The sequence below is a fragment of the Tinamus guttatus genome, unplaced genomic scaffold, assembly GCF_059628265.1.
Source record: "Tinamus guttatus ecotype Peru unplaced genomic scaffold, ASM5962826v1 Tinamus_guttatus_pri_ptg000004l, whole genome shotgun sequence".
Classification (NCBI taxonomy): Eukaryota; Metazoa; Chordata; class Aves; order Tinamiformes; family Tinamidae; genus Tinamus; species Tinamus guttatus.
Genome location: NW_028288538.1, coordinates 12,896,921 through 12,913,232, shown reverse-complemented (window position 1 = coordinate 12,913,232; position 16,312 = coordinate 12,896,921). Strand labels below are relative to the sequence as shown.

The 16,312-nt window shown below is 34.8% G+C and overlaps 1 protein-coding gene across 2 annotated transcripts in view; it reads left to right on the top strand.

Moving 5' to 3' along the window:
* NEDD4 (NEDD4 E3 ubiquitin protein ligase) overlaps positions 1-15,063 on the top strand; it is a 49,670-nt gene extending 34,607 nt beyond the window's left edge. For both annotated transcript variants that reach the window (XM_088520044.1, XM_010219301.2), the window contains 21 exons: positions 7-176; positions 737-854; positions 993-1,160; positions 3,004-3,069; positions 3,663-3,782; positions 4,754-4,960; positions 5,958-6,035; positions 6,267-6,321; positions 6,415-6,473; positions 7,365-7,430; positions 7,523-7,752; positions 8,356-8,477; positions 8,577-8,647; positions 9,826-9,921; positions 10,173-10,246; positions 10,393-10,453; positions 11,045-11,104; positions 11,187-11,294; positions 11,867-11,963; positions 14,496-14,568; positions 14,641-15,063. In XM_088520044.1, coding sequence (XP_088376170.1) covers positions 7-176; positions 737-854; positions 993-1,160; positions 3,004-3,069; positions 3,663-3,782; positions 4,754-4,960; positions 5,958-6,035; positions 6,267-6,321; positions 6,415-6,473; positions 7,365-7,430; positions 7,523-7,752; positions 8,356-8,477; positions 8,577-8,647; positions 9,826-9,921; positions 10,173-10,246; positions 10,393-10,453; positions 11,045-11,104; positions 11,187-11,294; positions 11,867-11,963; positions 14,496-14,568; positions 14,641-14,743 — 2,202 coding nt within the window. In that variant the 3' untranslated portion in view covers positions 14,744-15,063. The remainder of the gene's footprint in view (positions 1-6; positions 177-736; positions 855-992; positions 1,161-3,003; positions 3,070-3,662; positions 3,783-4,753; positions 4,961-5,957; positions 6,036-6,266; positions 6,322-6,414; positions 6,474-7,364; positions 7,431-7,522; positions 7,753-8,355; positions 8,478-8,576; positions 8,648-9,825; positions 9,922-10,172; positions 10,247-10,392; positions 10,454-11,044; positions 11,105-11,186; positions 11,295-11,866; positions 11,964-14,495; positions 14,569-14,640) is intronic.
* Positions 15,064-16,312: the final 1,249 nt, after the last annotated feature.

The following is a 16,312-nucleotide window of genomic DNA, read 5'->3' as shown; positions in this document are numbered from 1 at the left end:
TCTTAGCCTGGGTGGATTATACTGGACCAGCCAGATGCTGCTAGTCAGCCACAGCAGCAGCAACAAGAATCTCCTCCGCTGCCTCCGGGCTGGGAAGAACGGCAGGATATCCTCGGCAGGACCTACTATGTCAATCATGAGTTCAGAAGAACTCAATGGAAACGACCAACTGCTCAGTATGTCTTTTTGCCTGTAAATTCAGGGGTTATATTAATTACCACCTCACTCTAAGTGAGATCTAGAAAGTAAACTGGTTGGTATTTGATAGAAGAGCTTTTGCCATTTTCATGTTCAAGCCAATGTTTAATGGCCACTGACTCAGGTGGTTAGTTTAACTGCACAGTCCTCTTTCTGTTCCCTAAAAAAGGTGTGTTCAAATGAAAACCAGTTCCAGATGTAAGAATTGACAATATAGTAATGGAAGGATTTTTTTTTTCCAAGTTCAAAAACTGGTTCCTCCTTCCAGACAGTGATTGCATGAAATTATCTGTCTTATTGTATTTTGACTTTTGTTCTTTAGCATTTGAGTTACAAAAACTCTCTGGTTCTTTAATTTCACTTACACTTTCTGTTGTTATGGACTGTCTGACTACTGCGTCTTCTGACAAAATGAATTTAATAAAAGTTTTTGGAGTTATCTTGGGTTATCCATTGCTGTTGAAACATAACTAATGTACTGTTGACAGCTTTGTGTGTGTGCGTGTATGTGTGTATATATATATATATTTTTTAATAGGGACAGCGTAGCTGTTTCAGATATGGGTAATATTCAGTTGGAGGCCCAACATGCATTTACCCATCGGCGACAGATATCAGAGGATACAGAAAATCTAGACAACAGAGATTCCCCTGAGGTAAAAACAGTATTGAAATGTTTATAAAATGAAGAAGAAGAAAAAAATTTATCTCTATTTTAAAAAGATAATTGTTATATCTATTTATAACTTAACAATTATTTTTAAAATATATATTTCACTCTTTTCTTTTTAAAGAGCTGGGAAATTATAACAGAAGATGAGGCAACGATGTACAGTAATCAGAACCTTCAAACACCTCTCCCACAGAGTAATTGTGATATACAGGCTCATCTTGCAGAAGAACTAAATACTAGACTTACTACTTCTGGAAATACAGCTACTGGCCAGTCAACAGCCTACACTGTAAATTATTTTTCTTAGTTTTCTAACATATGGAGACATGTAGAATATTTTACCCAAAATGTTACTGCTGTTAGATGCATTTTAAGTGTTTATAATTTCATATCAAATGCAGAAAATTAAAGAATTTACCTCCAAGCAGACATTTTATTCTTCCCAACTCTTCTAATATAGAAAAGGATTTTTTCCCTGAGACTAAAACAGATTTGCATTAACTATTTTTGATTGATAGATACATACTGTATGATGCTGTATGAATGTACTGATGAAAAGTACAGCTGAAGGAAAAGTATATGATTATCCTGGAAGTATAGTTATTTCTAAAGGATTAATGCTATACAGTTATTTTCTTTCCATGCAGACAAGGGCTAAGTAACTTATTTTTCAATGTGAATAAAGTTCAGATAGCGATGAGGTTTCATGATTGAGCTAAGCAATCCTGATGACTTAGTAACCCTGCAAGAAGAGGTCTCACTCATGTAGTTCCACAGCCTTTCATCAACTAGGACACTTGTCTGACCTCCTGGTAAATCTGTTCAATTTGCTAACCCAGCAAAAAACTATTAGCTCCCCCATGCTCTGTTTTCTGCTGATCTAGCCAGCTGAAACAGCAGCCTGGTCGCCTCTGCCAGTGCGACAAATGCCATTTTGGCAAAGGGGAAGCAGCAGGAGTGCACAGCCAGCAGTGAGGCTTCTCCTTCTGGTGCAGCAGGCAATTAAGTAAGCTCAGCTGTCTTGTGAAACCTGACCTTCACAAACAGCCCTGTTACCTGATATATATCTTGAGAAATCCACTCTCCATTGAGGAAAGCCTATGCAGAGAAATAAGGTGAACCAGACCATCTAATCCTGGTGTTTAAATCAAGCCTTTTGTTTTTATGATGCTGAGAATGCCATTCCAAATGTGGGTTGGAAGTATATTGTTTATGTTTGCAAGTCTGTCAATAGTCAGCTCCGGTGTTGCTGGAACTAGCAAAGTGGCAGTAACAAGACTTCACTTACCTTAATCTGTCTCTGCTCTTCAGAGTCCCGTGGCCAGTGGTAAAACTGTCATCATCTCAGCTTGCTTGAATAGCCTAAGCCAAGAAAGAAGCAGGTTACTTGCAAGTTACTTAAGTTACTTGCAAGATGCAGCTGGAATAACAGTCTTGCCTCTCTCCTTGCCTCCTCCCTCCTTTTTTTTTTTTTTTCAAAAAAAAAAAAAAAAAAAAAAAAAACAAGGTCATGCTCTTTCTTTGAAATGACCTAAACTGTAGATAGATAGGGGAAAACCTTTAAATCAATTTGGAGCTTCGGGAGCAAGATGAGATACAGTTGCTTAATTGTAACAGATGAGGTGTCTGAAAGATCCCTATAGCCAGAAAGGTAGAGACTTTTACTAAGTGCAGGAAATGAATTGTTCTTTTTGGAAACTATATGTCAGACTCCAGTATCTTCTTATTACTAACTTGATCTGCTGTCTGAAAAAGTTTTTTAGCTGACAGAGGATTTAGCCTATTGGCAAAATACATAGTCAACTTTGTACTAAAAGTTCAGTTGTGGTGTAAGTGCTTGCTACCAACAGTAATGTCTTAAATGCCAGAGTGGCTATTGTTAGAATTTGCAGAGCTTTCCTGAGCTTACGTATTACCCTATTTTGAAGTTGTTATAGACACACTGAGCCAATACTTACTGTACCAAACTTACTGTAACCAAAAGGTTACATTACATGGACATTCCAAACCAAAATATAGTACCTTGTTCAAGATGAAAAAGTAGTAAAGTGTGGTGATCATGTCTGAGTGTTTGGTACCTTACTCAAAGCTGCAGTTCTAACTAACGTGGCATTCCCTTTCACTGCTTCAAGAATCATTCCAGCAGAAGAGGTAGTCTGCAAACATACAGAGTTGAGGAACAGCCTGCACTTCCAGTGGTATGTCATTTTCCAAAAAACACAAACTGATGTAGCACAGAAGTTTAAAAATTTTCTTCATGTAGAACTTTCTTTTGACTATGGATTAAGTGCTGACATTTAAATGAGTTTTGGCCTTCTGCTTCTGGCAGCTGTCCTGCCAAAATTGCAGTTATACTAGTCTAGCAAGATTGGAGCTCAGTTGTAAAGCTTTCATCTTTCAACTTGATGTTTTGGTTTAACATTAGCTTAATGGGTATAGCCTCCTGAAAGAAATAATCTTCGCATGAAGATGTGAATTTCGTTTCTAAATTCTGCTTGCTTTACAACTAAAAGCTGTTCTTCCGTCCTTACGTTATGTTTCCATAGTGACATTGCAAAATTATGAGTTTATAGCCAGAAGTTCTAGGCTGGATCAGCCAATCTTAGTCCAGATATATTAACAAACATTTGCAAACCTTTCAGACAAGGAACCTGAATGCAAAAGAGATTTTTTTTTTCTGTAAATTCATACTGCAGAGTATGGATTTAAATACTGCTTTATTATTTTATCCAGTTTCTTTTCATATTTTTCTTATTTTTTTTCTTTTTTTTTTGTTACCACTAATGTTTAGTTACTACCTACTTCATCTGGGTTACCCCCAGGCTGGGAAGAAAGACAAGATGAAAAAGGAAGATCATATTATATAGATCACAATTCTAGAACTACTACTTGGATAAAGCCAGTTGTACAGGTACCTTATGTTGTGTTGTTTTATAACACCTATTACTGTTTCCATTCATACGAACTTTTAAGTGCATCATACAATATAATAATTTCTAGAAACCATTTTGAAATAAAATTTTGAAATTCATAAACCGATAAAGAACTACATTAAGTATCTGATAGGATTCAGGTGGAGTTAGGAATAAGAATATTTATGATAAGCTGCTCTAAGGTAAAAATTCAATCCATTCAGTATAATCCATTTTCTGAACGAGTAAGTGCTGTTTTCGTCCTTTGTCTGTTCTTTGGGTTTGTAAAATACAGTAGAATGTAAGTTATACTTGTCTAATTCTATTTATCCACTCCTGGCCTTTAAAATATGTATGTCATTTGACATGTCATCTCCTTCTAGGCTCATGATTTTTGTATACTGTCTCACAAATGAAAGTCTAAGATCCAGATCCAAATAGGTGTGTCACTACTATGTAAGTTCAAAAGCATGAATCAAAGGCTTGTCTTCCACCTCGCAATCAAATAGAAAACAAAAACAATAATTATAGACTTGCAGCACTATTTCTTCTGTTGTCCTGCACTTGCTCCAAGTGTGCCTAAAAAATGTCCACCTTTAAATTGAATGTCTGAATGTCATTAACTTTATTTCAGTGGTTATATGCCCCATTTGGCAAATATTTTAAAACCTCAAAATCTATTGTTGCGTCAAGAAAGCCTGTTGGAGTGTGATAGCTCTTTAAGAAGTCTGAAAGTCTTTTGTTAACTTATATAGCATAATCAATGTTTATTGGTCAAATGGACTCAAATTAGACTAATTGAATATCTGTACAGGTTGATATGTGCCTTATGAAACTGTTGTCATCTTTCAAAAGTATCGAAAGTATAGGTACCTTAATAGAAAAAAATATATATGTGTGTATACATATATATATATATATATATATGTTGGTTTACTGGGTTTTGGATCTTTTTTGTCCTTTGCTACAGATTGCAATGGAAGCGAGTCAAGTGAGAACTGCACAAAGTATTTCTGTAGGACGGCAACCACAGGCAACATCAAGTGATTCAACACAACAGTCTTCTAAGCAGCAGCCTGAAATGGAACAAGGATTTCTCCCTAAAGGCTGGGAAGTCCGACATGCACCTAATGGGAGACCATTCTTTATTGACCACAATACTAAAACTACTACATGGGTAATGGAAAATTATGGAATAAAATTCTAATAGATCTAAAATCAGAATTTTGATGCTTTCAGCAACCCTCTGTGGATTTTTTTTAGTAGTAGGATTTCAGTGCTATTTTATTTCTTCAAAAATAAGCAAGAAAAAGGGGATATCTTCACATACAAATTAATCATTCGTCATCAGCAAATAAGGCATTGGAGTAAATCCAAAGCCATTTAAAATACTTATGATGGGCAATACACTGAATTACACAAAATGCACTTAAAAGTTTAGCTTGGAAAGAGGAAACACTGATGTATAAAGGAATCTGTTTTGCACATGTTAAACATCTAAGTGGCACTTCTGTTATAACTGTAGAACTGTGATAATGTGTAAACATTAATAGAAATCAATTTTGTAAAGTTTTCTTCAGCAAGAAATCTAGTATCTTGAATTTCTCACATAGTACAGTATACAATGCAAATATTATGTGAATTCTTTCAAGAGCAGGCCAGGTGCAGCTGCAGTATGGATGAGGGAGTTGTACAACTGTGCTTCCACTGAGTGACACTGCACACCATTAGGCAGTGCTAAAGGACTTCAGCATTTAAAGAGTAGGTCAGTATTGCTGTCAGGTGAAAGGGAAATATAGAAACACATATCAAAATTGACTCAAAATAAACATTCATTTCCTCTAGATTGTGAAATTACTCACTTTAATTAAACATATACACACAGTGTGCCAGAAACCCTGTGGAAAGCTCAATTTGGCTTAGTTACACTGAAGCCAAGTTAAATCATGGGGTGTTGTTTTTTCTTGTTTTTACAATAAAGTGAAAGGCTTTCAATAAATTTGAACACTAGAAGATGGCTATAAACTACAAGAGCATTGAGCATCCCCAGCAGTCTGACTGGCTAGGAATATGTGGCAATTATCTGGTTGGTACTTGGCATGTTCTTTACATAGTCCTTGGGAAGAGGGAAGGTTTAAAAAAAAATAATGTGCTGCTTGCTTTTCTTTTCAAAGGAAGATCCAAGACTGAAAATTCCTGCTCATCTGAGGAGAAAGACTTCCCTAGATCCAGTAGACCTAGGGCCATTACCAGTAAGTAAAACATTTTGCTTGTTTTTCAAATGTAATAATAATTTAAATACTTAAGTTACCACTATCAAAACACCTGTATTAGAGAATGCAGTCCACGCTTTTCATACAAGCAATATCCAACTTTACATTTCAGTAGATATGGATTATATTCCTAGAACTACAGATCACTTTGGATTCTATGAAAACAGTATAGCTAGGAATTTATATTAAAAGTGTATCTCCTTTTTATAGCCAGGCTGGGAGGAGAGAACTCACACAGATGGAAGAATATTCTACATAAATCACAGTATGTACAATGTAGTATTCTCTCACTATTCATCATTTTATTACTGAGCATTTCCTAAATTAGTACTATAACTAATGAGCATATATCTTTCAGATACAAAGAAAACACAGTGGGAAGATCCTCGACTGCAGAATGTGGCAATAACTGGACCAGTAAGCAGCTTTATGCATTTTTTCAATAATTTTATTAGTAAAATCATTTATTTTGTCTGGAGTTGAAATTTCTAGGGTTTTTGAACAAGGCTTTTTAGTTTCTTTAGAAACAATTCAGAAGGCTTTTGTAGAAGTAGTTTTAAATGCCAGTAAGAAAAATCAGTTCCCACAATAATAAGAAAAGATTTCCTCATAGGTGAGGAAGATGGGGCAATTTGAAGTGGGTAAGAAACTTCACTTGTTATCCTGAACAACAGTGTCTAAAATAAAACTAGCCCAATTTGTGAAATAAGCTTGCAAAACATGAAAATTTGCTTTCATTGGATTTCAGGAATAAAATTCATTTTCAAATTAAAAATAATTATTTAGTCTTGATACTTAAGCACAAAATTGTCAGGCCTAATTGCAAAGACGATACACATTATAATTATAGATGGGTTTTAGTGTTCAACTGATATCTGTGTTTATTAATAGCCTGCATATGTAAACAACCTTCTCTCTCCATGGAAAATAGAGGTGTTTGTAGCCAGGATTCTCATGATGCAGCAAGGAAAGAGGATTTATTATATAAGTCACCAGAGGCATTTTGGTCACTTTGACCTGGGCCAGTCACCAATTTTAATCAGTCACATCAGTAAAATAGTAAAGTCCAGAGTAAATTCTATGCAGCAGATTAAAACAAATCTGTTGTTGCAAGGCAGTAGTTTGTTCCACATACTTTGAATTGTCTGTACATTTGGAAATTGAAAGCATACCTTAGTACTTAGTAAAACAACTATTCATGTTTTCTCAGAGATGAAATGTATTGTGCATGTCTGATTAAATCTAGACCGGTTTATATAAAGCTAACTGTTAGTAGAATATCTCAAGTAGTACTTTTTTTTTCCCAAGGCTGTGCCTTACTCCAGAGACTATAAACGGAAGTATGAGTTCTTCAGAAAGAAATTGAAGAAACAGGTCAGTATTTTGTTTTTGTCTGTTCATAGAATTTTCATACTCTGCAAGTATGAATGATACTGACTTTTGCTCTCTGTTTTCTTATTTTTTAGAGTGATATTCCAAATAGATTTGAAATGAAAATTCATCGCACAACAGTCCTTGAAGATTCTTACAGAAGAATTATAGCTGTAAAGAGAGCAGATTTCCTTAAAGCAAGACTTTGGATTGAATTTGATGGAGAAAAAGGTTTAGACTATGGAGGAGTGGCCAGAGAATGGTTTTTTCTTCTCTCTAAAGAAATGTTTAATCCTTATTATGGATTATTTGAATATTCTGCTACGTAAGTATGCAGTTCTGGAAGACACTAACACCAGTTAGGAAAGGCAGATCAATTTTATTTCTCACAAATACTTCTAAAACACAGTTAATTCATTTATTTGTTTCTCTAAACTGCACATATGGATTTGATTGATAATAGAAGTATTCTGTACCTTGACTGGTAAATAATAGAAATAGTGTCTGGATTTTTTTAGTATTTATTTATGTTTTTATGTATTTCTTTTCTCAGTGGTCTACCATGTAAGCTTTCTAGACAAATATACTTGCAACTATATGAGTATCGCAACCATATTGCTTATAGAAGGAAGAAGCAGAGGATATTATGACTGCTTTTAAATTAATAGGAGTTAAGCCTTTCTCCTTAGTATCTCTGTAGTTACAGAGGCAGTTTGTGATTGAAACTTTCTTCCAAGATAATAGATGCTTACATTGAATATTAACTACTCTTAAATTAATGATTAATTCAAATACATTTTAACTAAATGAAAAGTAGTACCTGATCTACAGAGTGATGTCTTTCCCATCTTCAAATGTGAGACTTTTCACACAGTACAAAACATTGTGTTTTTCTTTTTTTCCTCCCTATACCCTACCCCACCTTCAGAGATAACTATACTCTGCAGATCAATCCAAACTCTGGACTGTGCAATGAAGATCATCTCTCTTATTTCAAGTTTATAGGTCGTGTAGCTGGAATGGCTGTTTACCACGGCAAACTTCTGGATGGTTAGTATTTAGTTTACGTAATGTGACTTTTAGATTAATGTTACATGTGTTGTGAATTTTAAGTCTCCTACTATTCAATTTATTTGTTCTTTTTTAAAGCCTTTTTTATTCGTCCTTTCTACAAGATGATGCTCCAAAAACCAATAACTCTTCACGATATGGAGTCTGTGGTATGTAATTTGCTTTATTGTGTATGTCAAGATGTTTAGATTCATATTGTTTTTATATTTTTAATTATTTTATGGTTTTTTCTCTACTTTTTTCTCTTCTGTCTTGTAAGAATACAGAATATTTTGTATTCTTCACTAATGAGATCTTTTTGTTTGGTATTTTTCAGTATAATACACCTGAATTTTCATGTCTTAAGGCCCTTTGTATTCATATCTAACATTAGAGGGAAGACAAATCTAACACTAGAGGGAAGGCAAATACAGGATAGGGAACAGAGAAGAGTTCAAAATACGATGTTGTGGCATCTTGCCAATATGTTGCTATGTGAGAGATTTTTTGTTATTTCTGAGAAAGCTGGGTCCTTGGTTTCAACCATCTTTAACAAGCTTTGTGGTTTTGTAAAACATCAGGCCGTGTGTATCCAGTACAAGCTTATTCTGGATACTTTATTTATTCTTTACTATTTTGAGATTGCAGTTTGAAACTACAACATTGGGTATTTGTTTTAGAGGAGTTTAATAATGGTTTCTCCACTAGAAGAGATTGCTCCCTTTATATGGCTACCCATAGAATATATCATCCTGAATCTAACTTGCACAGCTACCTGTCTGGCAACAGACACAAGAAGGATCTGTATTTGTTCTGTTCGTGGTACCTGATACTTGTGGTGGGGCTTTCATTGCTGGGTATGTGTTTGGTTTTTGATTTTTTTTTTTTTTTTTGCTTTGCTTTTATGTACCTGTTAAAGGAAAAGAACAATACTGAAAGATCCAAAGTGACTGAACAGAATGAGAGAATCTCACCTCTATTTTGTTTTTGGAAAATGTGAACTATATAAAAGGGAATTAAATATTTCCTATTTTAGATTTTATATGTTTTAAATTTCAAACTTTTTGTTAATACTTCGTTGTTAGAAGTTTTCCAATACATCCTCCTCTTAAAATCCTTGAAAAATTGTTATTCTACCTTCAGTAGTGAATGAACTATGTTGCCTGCAGGTTTCAACAGATAAATAAAATTACTAGTACTGTTCACCTAGAAAACACCAAGAGATTTCATATAGTTGTATTAGGTTTAGGAGTAGTTGGTGGCTTGGGGTTTTTGTTTGTTTGTTGTTTTTTCTGCTTCAGGTAAGTCTCCTGTATTCCTTCACTAAGCTTGCAATTTTCACTTTTAGGATAGTGAATATTACAATTCTCTGAGATGGATTCTTGAAAATGATCCAGCAGAACTGGACCTGAGGTTTATAGTTGATGAAGAGCTCTTTGGACAGGTTAGTATCTTTCTTTACTTAAAGAAGAGTGTACAAAACATGAAACAAAACACTTTTCGTGGAAACAATTGACTGTTTTGTCTATATAGAAATAAGAGAGCATCATCTTTCAGAGTCATGTTGGTTAGTTCATTCACACCCTTACTCCAGCTGGCACGTAGCTATTCATTATTTTATTAATGTGGCCATGATGTGAGAAATGCCTTCTAAGCAGGGCTTTAAAACGACATGCTGCTTTATATCGCATTTAGACCCATCAACACGAGCTGAAAAGCGGTGGATCAGATGTAGTTGTCACCAACAAGAACAAGAGAGACTACATTCAGTAAGTAGTGTGTTCCTGTGTGCAACATAGCTAACCGGATATTTTCCCTAAAAATAGAAGCTATATGTTGTTTGCTGTATTTGTGTAAAAATTGGTTGCATCTTAAATGTGATTGTTCTTTCTTTCTCTTTTTTTTCTGCTTACAGTCTTGTAATTCAGTGGAGATTTGTGAGCAGAGTCCAGAAACAAATGGCAGCTTTTAAAGAGGTATAGTTCTAAATACAAAAGACATTTTTCTAAGAGTTTGCTCTGTGTAATCTTAAGATAAGATTTTTTTGGAGCACAGGATTCTAAAGACTCACAGGTTGTATTGTTACAGGTATAAAAAATGACAGTCACAAAGTTCATGGTGTTGACTGAATTATCTCAGATTAAATAAAAACCTATAGTGATATTTCTTGATACATTTTTCACTGAGAAGTTTAATTCTTATTGGAAAGTTTGCTTGTTTCTTAGTTTTGGCAGGCAGCTTTAACTGTTTAATCAGTTCTATAGAAATGAAACTGAAATCAAATAAATAGGCTTAAGTAAAATTAGGTGTTGTATAAATGCTATATAACATTCAGTGGAGCACAATAACGAAACATGAAAGATAGGGTCAGAGTAAGAAATACAAAGCAGAACTTGCAAGTAGTGGTGCCCAAACATTTGTATTTCATGTATTGCTATGTCTCTTCTTTCTTACATGCAAATGTAACTGTCTGTAAGTAAAAATGCTCAAATATTGTTGCTTGTTTTTAATTATTGTAAAAATGGATTGTGAATGTCTGCTTCATATTTTTTCCCTCAACTTTTTAGGGTTTTTTTGAGCTGATACCGCAGGATCTGATTAAAATTTTTGATGAAAATGAACTAGAGGTAAGTGTATTGTGAAAAAGAAAACAAATCTAGTTAAAACTTAATGCTACTGACTTAAACTTTTTTTTTCTTTTTAATATAGCTATTAATGTGTGGACTGGGAGATGTGGATGTAGCTGACTGGAAACTACATACAAAATACAAAAATGGCTACAATGTAAACCACCAAGTAATACAGTGGTTCTGGAAGGTATCACAAAGTTCTAATCTTTTGCATAAGAAAGTGTGTTCAAAAGTTGATGCTTTTCAGCTGAGCTAGTTTATCATGTGATTCATTAATAGGCAAGTATTGGACTCTTCAAAATTATGAGGAAAAATAGTAAGAAAACTGAAGGTGAGATGGTACTTTGAAAAAAAAAAAAAAAAAAAAAAAAAAAACACTATGTCTAACTGAGGTTAAAAATACTTTTATGTAGCTCTTCCTGGCACAGTTACACTAAAGAGGTGCTAAACTCTTCTGTTTAATAAATTACAGGAATTTGGCTGCTAGTTCATAACATCAGGAAACTTCAAAGAAAGTAGGGGCCAAATCTTCAAGGGAAGTATTTTAACAGCCTGCTAAACCAGTAACCATGTTCTTGTTACAATGCAATAAAAAAAATTGACTTCATAGCTTTTAGCAGTAGGCAGAAGAGTAGATTACGTGTGTCATAACAAATATAAGACATAATTTCAAAATTAAATCATGTTGCTTAAGTCTGCTAACTTAAAACAATGGTTTAAAATCTTTAAATCTTTAATTGTAATTATTATCGTATGTAGGCAGTCTTAATGATGGACTCAGAAAAGAGAATAAGATTACTTCAGTTTGTTACTGGCACATCACGTGTACCTATGAATGGGTTTGCTGAGCTGTATGGTAAGTACCTATGGTTGTGGTCACAATATATGGACTAACTAACAGAATCTGATGTTGAAAGTGTCATGATATTTGACTTGAAATGTAGGCATGTTATTTTTCAATTTCTATTTTTAAAATTTGTTTCTATTGGCAGTTATAAATACTATAACTGATATATACTAGCAGTTAAAGAAGCAAAGTTAGAAAAGAATCTCACCTGTATTTCTCTTTTTCTGTAGCTAGTTCATTTTAATTCTTTTTTTTCCCCACAAGTTTTTAAATGATAAACTGTGCTAATGAAGGTAGGGTTTCAGGTACCTCAATTGTTGCTACAATCTCTGTTAATATCTGACTGAGCTTGAAGAAAATTCTCTGTTACTTAAAATGTAGCTAGTAAGGCATGCTGGCGTCAGCTGATAACTTGAGTCTCATGAATTCCCCACTTCTCTCTGCTCACAAGCTGCAGTTGTGTGGATGTAATTATTTGTAGGGCTACAGTCTACACCAGATCACTAAAATCATCTAAGTTAAAAGTAATGCCAAAAGAAAAGCAGGGAGCCTACAATGCAGAGGTTGAAACAAGCACATGACCACAACCACAGCAGTAAGGCAGTGGTTTGTATTTTCAGCTGCTTTTGGCTATTACATTTTTTGCAGGGCTACTTTGTTTTTTAAGGCTAAGGATGCTATGCAAGTCACTGAACAGCTTAACTTTCCTTCCTTGTAAACAAGATTTTTTTTTTTAATATAAATCTCTGCGTAAATACCATGCACTGGGTCCTCATTTCTTCTTCCCTTCATTTTCATTGTTACTTTGATTTTTATTTTTCCATTCCATCAGCCAGTGACTTATAAGTTACAAAGAAAAACTAGTGGACTTGAGCCATGCATCTGCTGCCGTACCTAAACCTGACCACTACGGAAACTGCTGCATGTTTGTGTTGCTGTGCAATTTGATCAGGAGTCTACGGCCTGTGTTGGTTTTGTTTCTTTGACTAAAAACACTACCAGTGAGAAGTCAGGAATGTTGTAGGGAAAACTGCTGAAGTTGAAGGGAAAACTGCTTAGCTTCCCGTTACCCAAGGATTAGGATACATTCTGAACGAGTCCCACTTTGTGTAGTTCTATCCACTCTAATAAAAAGTTTGATTTGCAGTTACCTTCCATGGTGCTTCGTTTCTTTCTCTTACAGTTATTTGTGCTTTACTGTGGCCAACATACTAAGCTCACTCAGCCCAGGAATGGTCACAATCATGTTTACAGCACCTGCTTGTGTTTGAAGAACTGAAAGTGGCTCTTGGGTGCTGCGTGGCTGCTCCCTTCCTTTGGAGCTCACTTCGTAGTGGGACATCTCCCTCCCGTGGCCAAGCAAGGCATTTCTGTTCATAAAAAGGGAGTCTTTGGTGTCCAGAGGAGAAACCGTTTAAATCTGAAAATTAGGACACTAAATAGGGAGGCTTTTTTTTATTGCCCATATCAGCCTCTGCTTAGTTGCCTGGAGGTCTAGACTGCAGACTTGCACTTAGCTATTAAGAGCAAGTTTTGTCTTCTTGCAACATTGCAGAAGAACTGCACGTTGGTAGCAGAGTTGCTCCTCTGCCTCATCTTTTGTCCAAGCACTCTTTCTAGTAGACTTTTCTAATCAATTTTCTGTACTGAAGAAGTATATTACCCAAGGAAGAAAGTAAAGGCGAGGAGGTGGAAGTGTTTCCACTACTGCTGACATGGCCTTACCACTGCTTGTGTCACAGCATGAAGCACTTGGTGTCTGCCCTTGTCTCTGTCTCATACCCTGCGTTTGTAAAGAGTAAAGCTTCTGCTCATAGGTATCCCCTGCCTCTTTGTGTCTGTTAATACTTGTGGGAGTATTTTCTCCTCTTGTTTAATGTTCATCTTTGGGGAATTTTTTCCACACAATCATCGCCAGAAATTCACAAATGCTTTAAATAGCTTAAGCAAATGATTACAAAATGTCCTTTGGATCTGCTTGGGGAGAGTTGAGAGAGATTTAAAAAATTGTCAAATATTGCATTCTATAAGACTGTTACTAAAGACATAGGTGTGGGCAAAGCTGCATCTGCTAGCCAAGAAGTTCTGACTCGCATGCGTGTGTGAGACACAGTCCCTGCATCTCACATGTTCTCAGGTACTTTATTCTGTTATTGTCTAGGCAAAGGTATGCATAAAATAATTAACTACTGGTTATATAATATATAACTATTTCTAAATATACGGTTTTAAACTGTTTAAGGTTTGAATATATGTTCTGCATCTGTTTGCTATGTCTCTTATTTTACATATGCATTTAGGTCTCAGATTTCTGTTCGAGGTATAAAAATTTCTTAAAATTAAGAGGTAGCAAGAAAAGAAATACCAGTGAATTGGAATTCCTGGCCATTAGCGAACTTGAACTTTATTCAGTTCATGTAGACAGCTCCTACTTATGTCAAAAATGGATGGCAAAAAAACATGTATCTTCTAACTTAAATTGCTAATGATAGAGAAAAGAATCATATAATGGGGAGAAAATTAACATATTTTTCCCTGCAGGTTCAAATGGACCGCAGTTGTTTACAGTTGAACAGTGGGGTACCCCTGAAAAACTTCCCAGAGCTCATACCTGGTGAGTATTTATGCAAACGATGTGCTTAAGTAACAGTGAGCAAATACTTAAGGGTTTTCTTCTGTTTTTCAGCTTTAATCGTTTGGATTTGCCTCCATATGAGTCATTTGAAGACTTATGGGACAAACTACTTCTAGCGATTGAAAATACTCAGGGTTTTGATGGGGTTGACTAGGCCACAGGCATAAACTATATTGGTCCAGTGCTGCATTTTCATGTTAAGGGTTTACAAGCAAATTTGAAATTTCCAGGAACTACCATTGTGTTTAGTCACTTGGCTATTAAATCCTTTGTATTATCACTTGTAAAATAAGTAAGTATTAAAAAATCACTAACTTTTGCCATTTCCACAGTTTTGTGTACTTTGCTAATAACCACCATATATACATTGGATAGACCAGTGCCAAGTAAAGGTCTAATACTAAAATGTCTTTAAGCAGTTGCCTCTTCTATAACGTTTGCCAGATTGTCCTACAGTAAACTACTGAAGTAAAACTGTGAGGGGGAAAAAAAAAATGCAGAGAATGTAAATTTGAATCACTGCTTCAGGAGGAACAGCCAAAATGGTTAAAAAATATTTTGAAAAAAATAAAATCCATGTAATGCAATATTGTAGTCTGTGCTGCTTCAGGCTGTTTGCTACAGATCTGCCCAAAGCACCTTATACTTCAGCATATTAGGTAAAACATTGGAAAACATTTGTTTGCATTATCAGCTGATTAGTTTGCAGAACATTGGCTTGCTCATACATTTTATCTCTTAGATTTTTTGTTTCTGACTTTTGTTAAAACAGTACAACAAAAACAGAACTTTTGTATAAGACACTCAAGCAGCATAGTTCTGAGTTGTAATGAGAAATTATATCTTTTTTGGAGTCTGAATTTGTATACTTTCATTGGTTTATTGAATGTTCATCTCTTTTTTGATAAATTTGTAGTTTAACAATTTTCAATTCCGCCTTTTGCAACAATCTTGAAGCAAAGTTTATATGAATATCACAGAGTATTAGTTATTGGTAGTTGGAGGCCTTTATTATCCATTCTTGCAGGATTGCACTATGTAACAATAAAGAACATGTTTACAGGGTTTTCTGGGCCAAATTCAGTGGTCTGATGTGTGCAGACTTCTGTGAACTCTGTGGAAGTCATGCACATGTAACCAGAGGCAAAATTTGGTCCTGTAATATGTTTACAGGTTATGCTAGTTTCTATATTTTTATATTTTTTCTCCACTGTTAGTCTAGAAACCAAATTTGCTAATACAGTATAACCAAAGTCATAACCAACAATGTGCAATTTATTGTAGATGAGCTCTTCATATAAATATTAGTTGGATTTCTTTTGTAAATGTGGGTATCTTTTGTATTAATGTTAGCACTCTGTTTGAGCAAGTGCTGGTTAAAAAGATTATCAAATCCAGTTCTAAGAAAAAAGTACTGGTTCATATATCTGACTTGTTTTAATTTGAACATTTTGTTACCAGTATGATCTTAGGAAGTGACAGTACCTAGCTTTGGCCAGCAGCTTTCTGTTTGATCACAGTCTTTATAAATGTGCAAGAAGGAAGTGTAGCACATCTCAAGATATGTAAATTATGTAACAAATGTAATGGGTCTTAAAGGGGTGTTTAAAATCCCAATTTGTTTTATCATTTGACTAGATCTTTAGGGCTGAGAATATTACATGTAAATAAAGGTAACTTATACGAAATTCCTGAATCTATATGCAGTTTTGTAAAACATGGA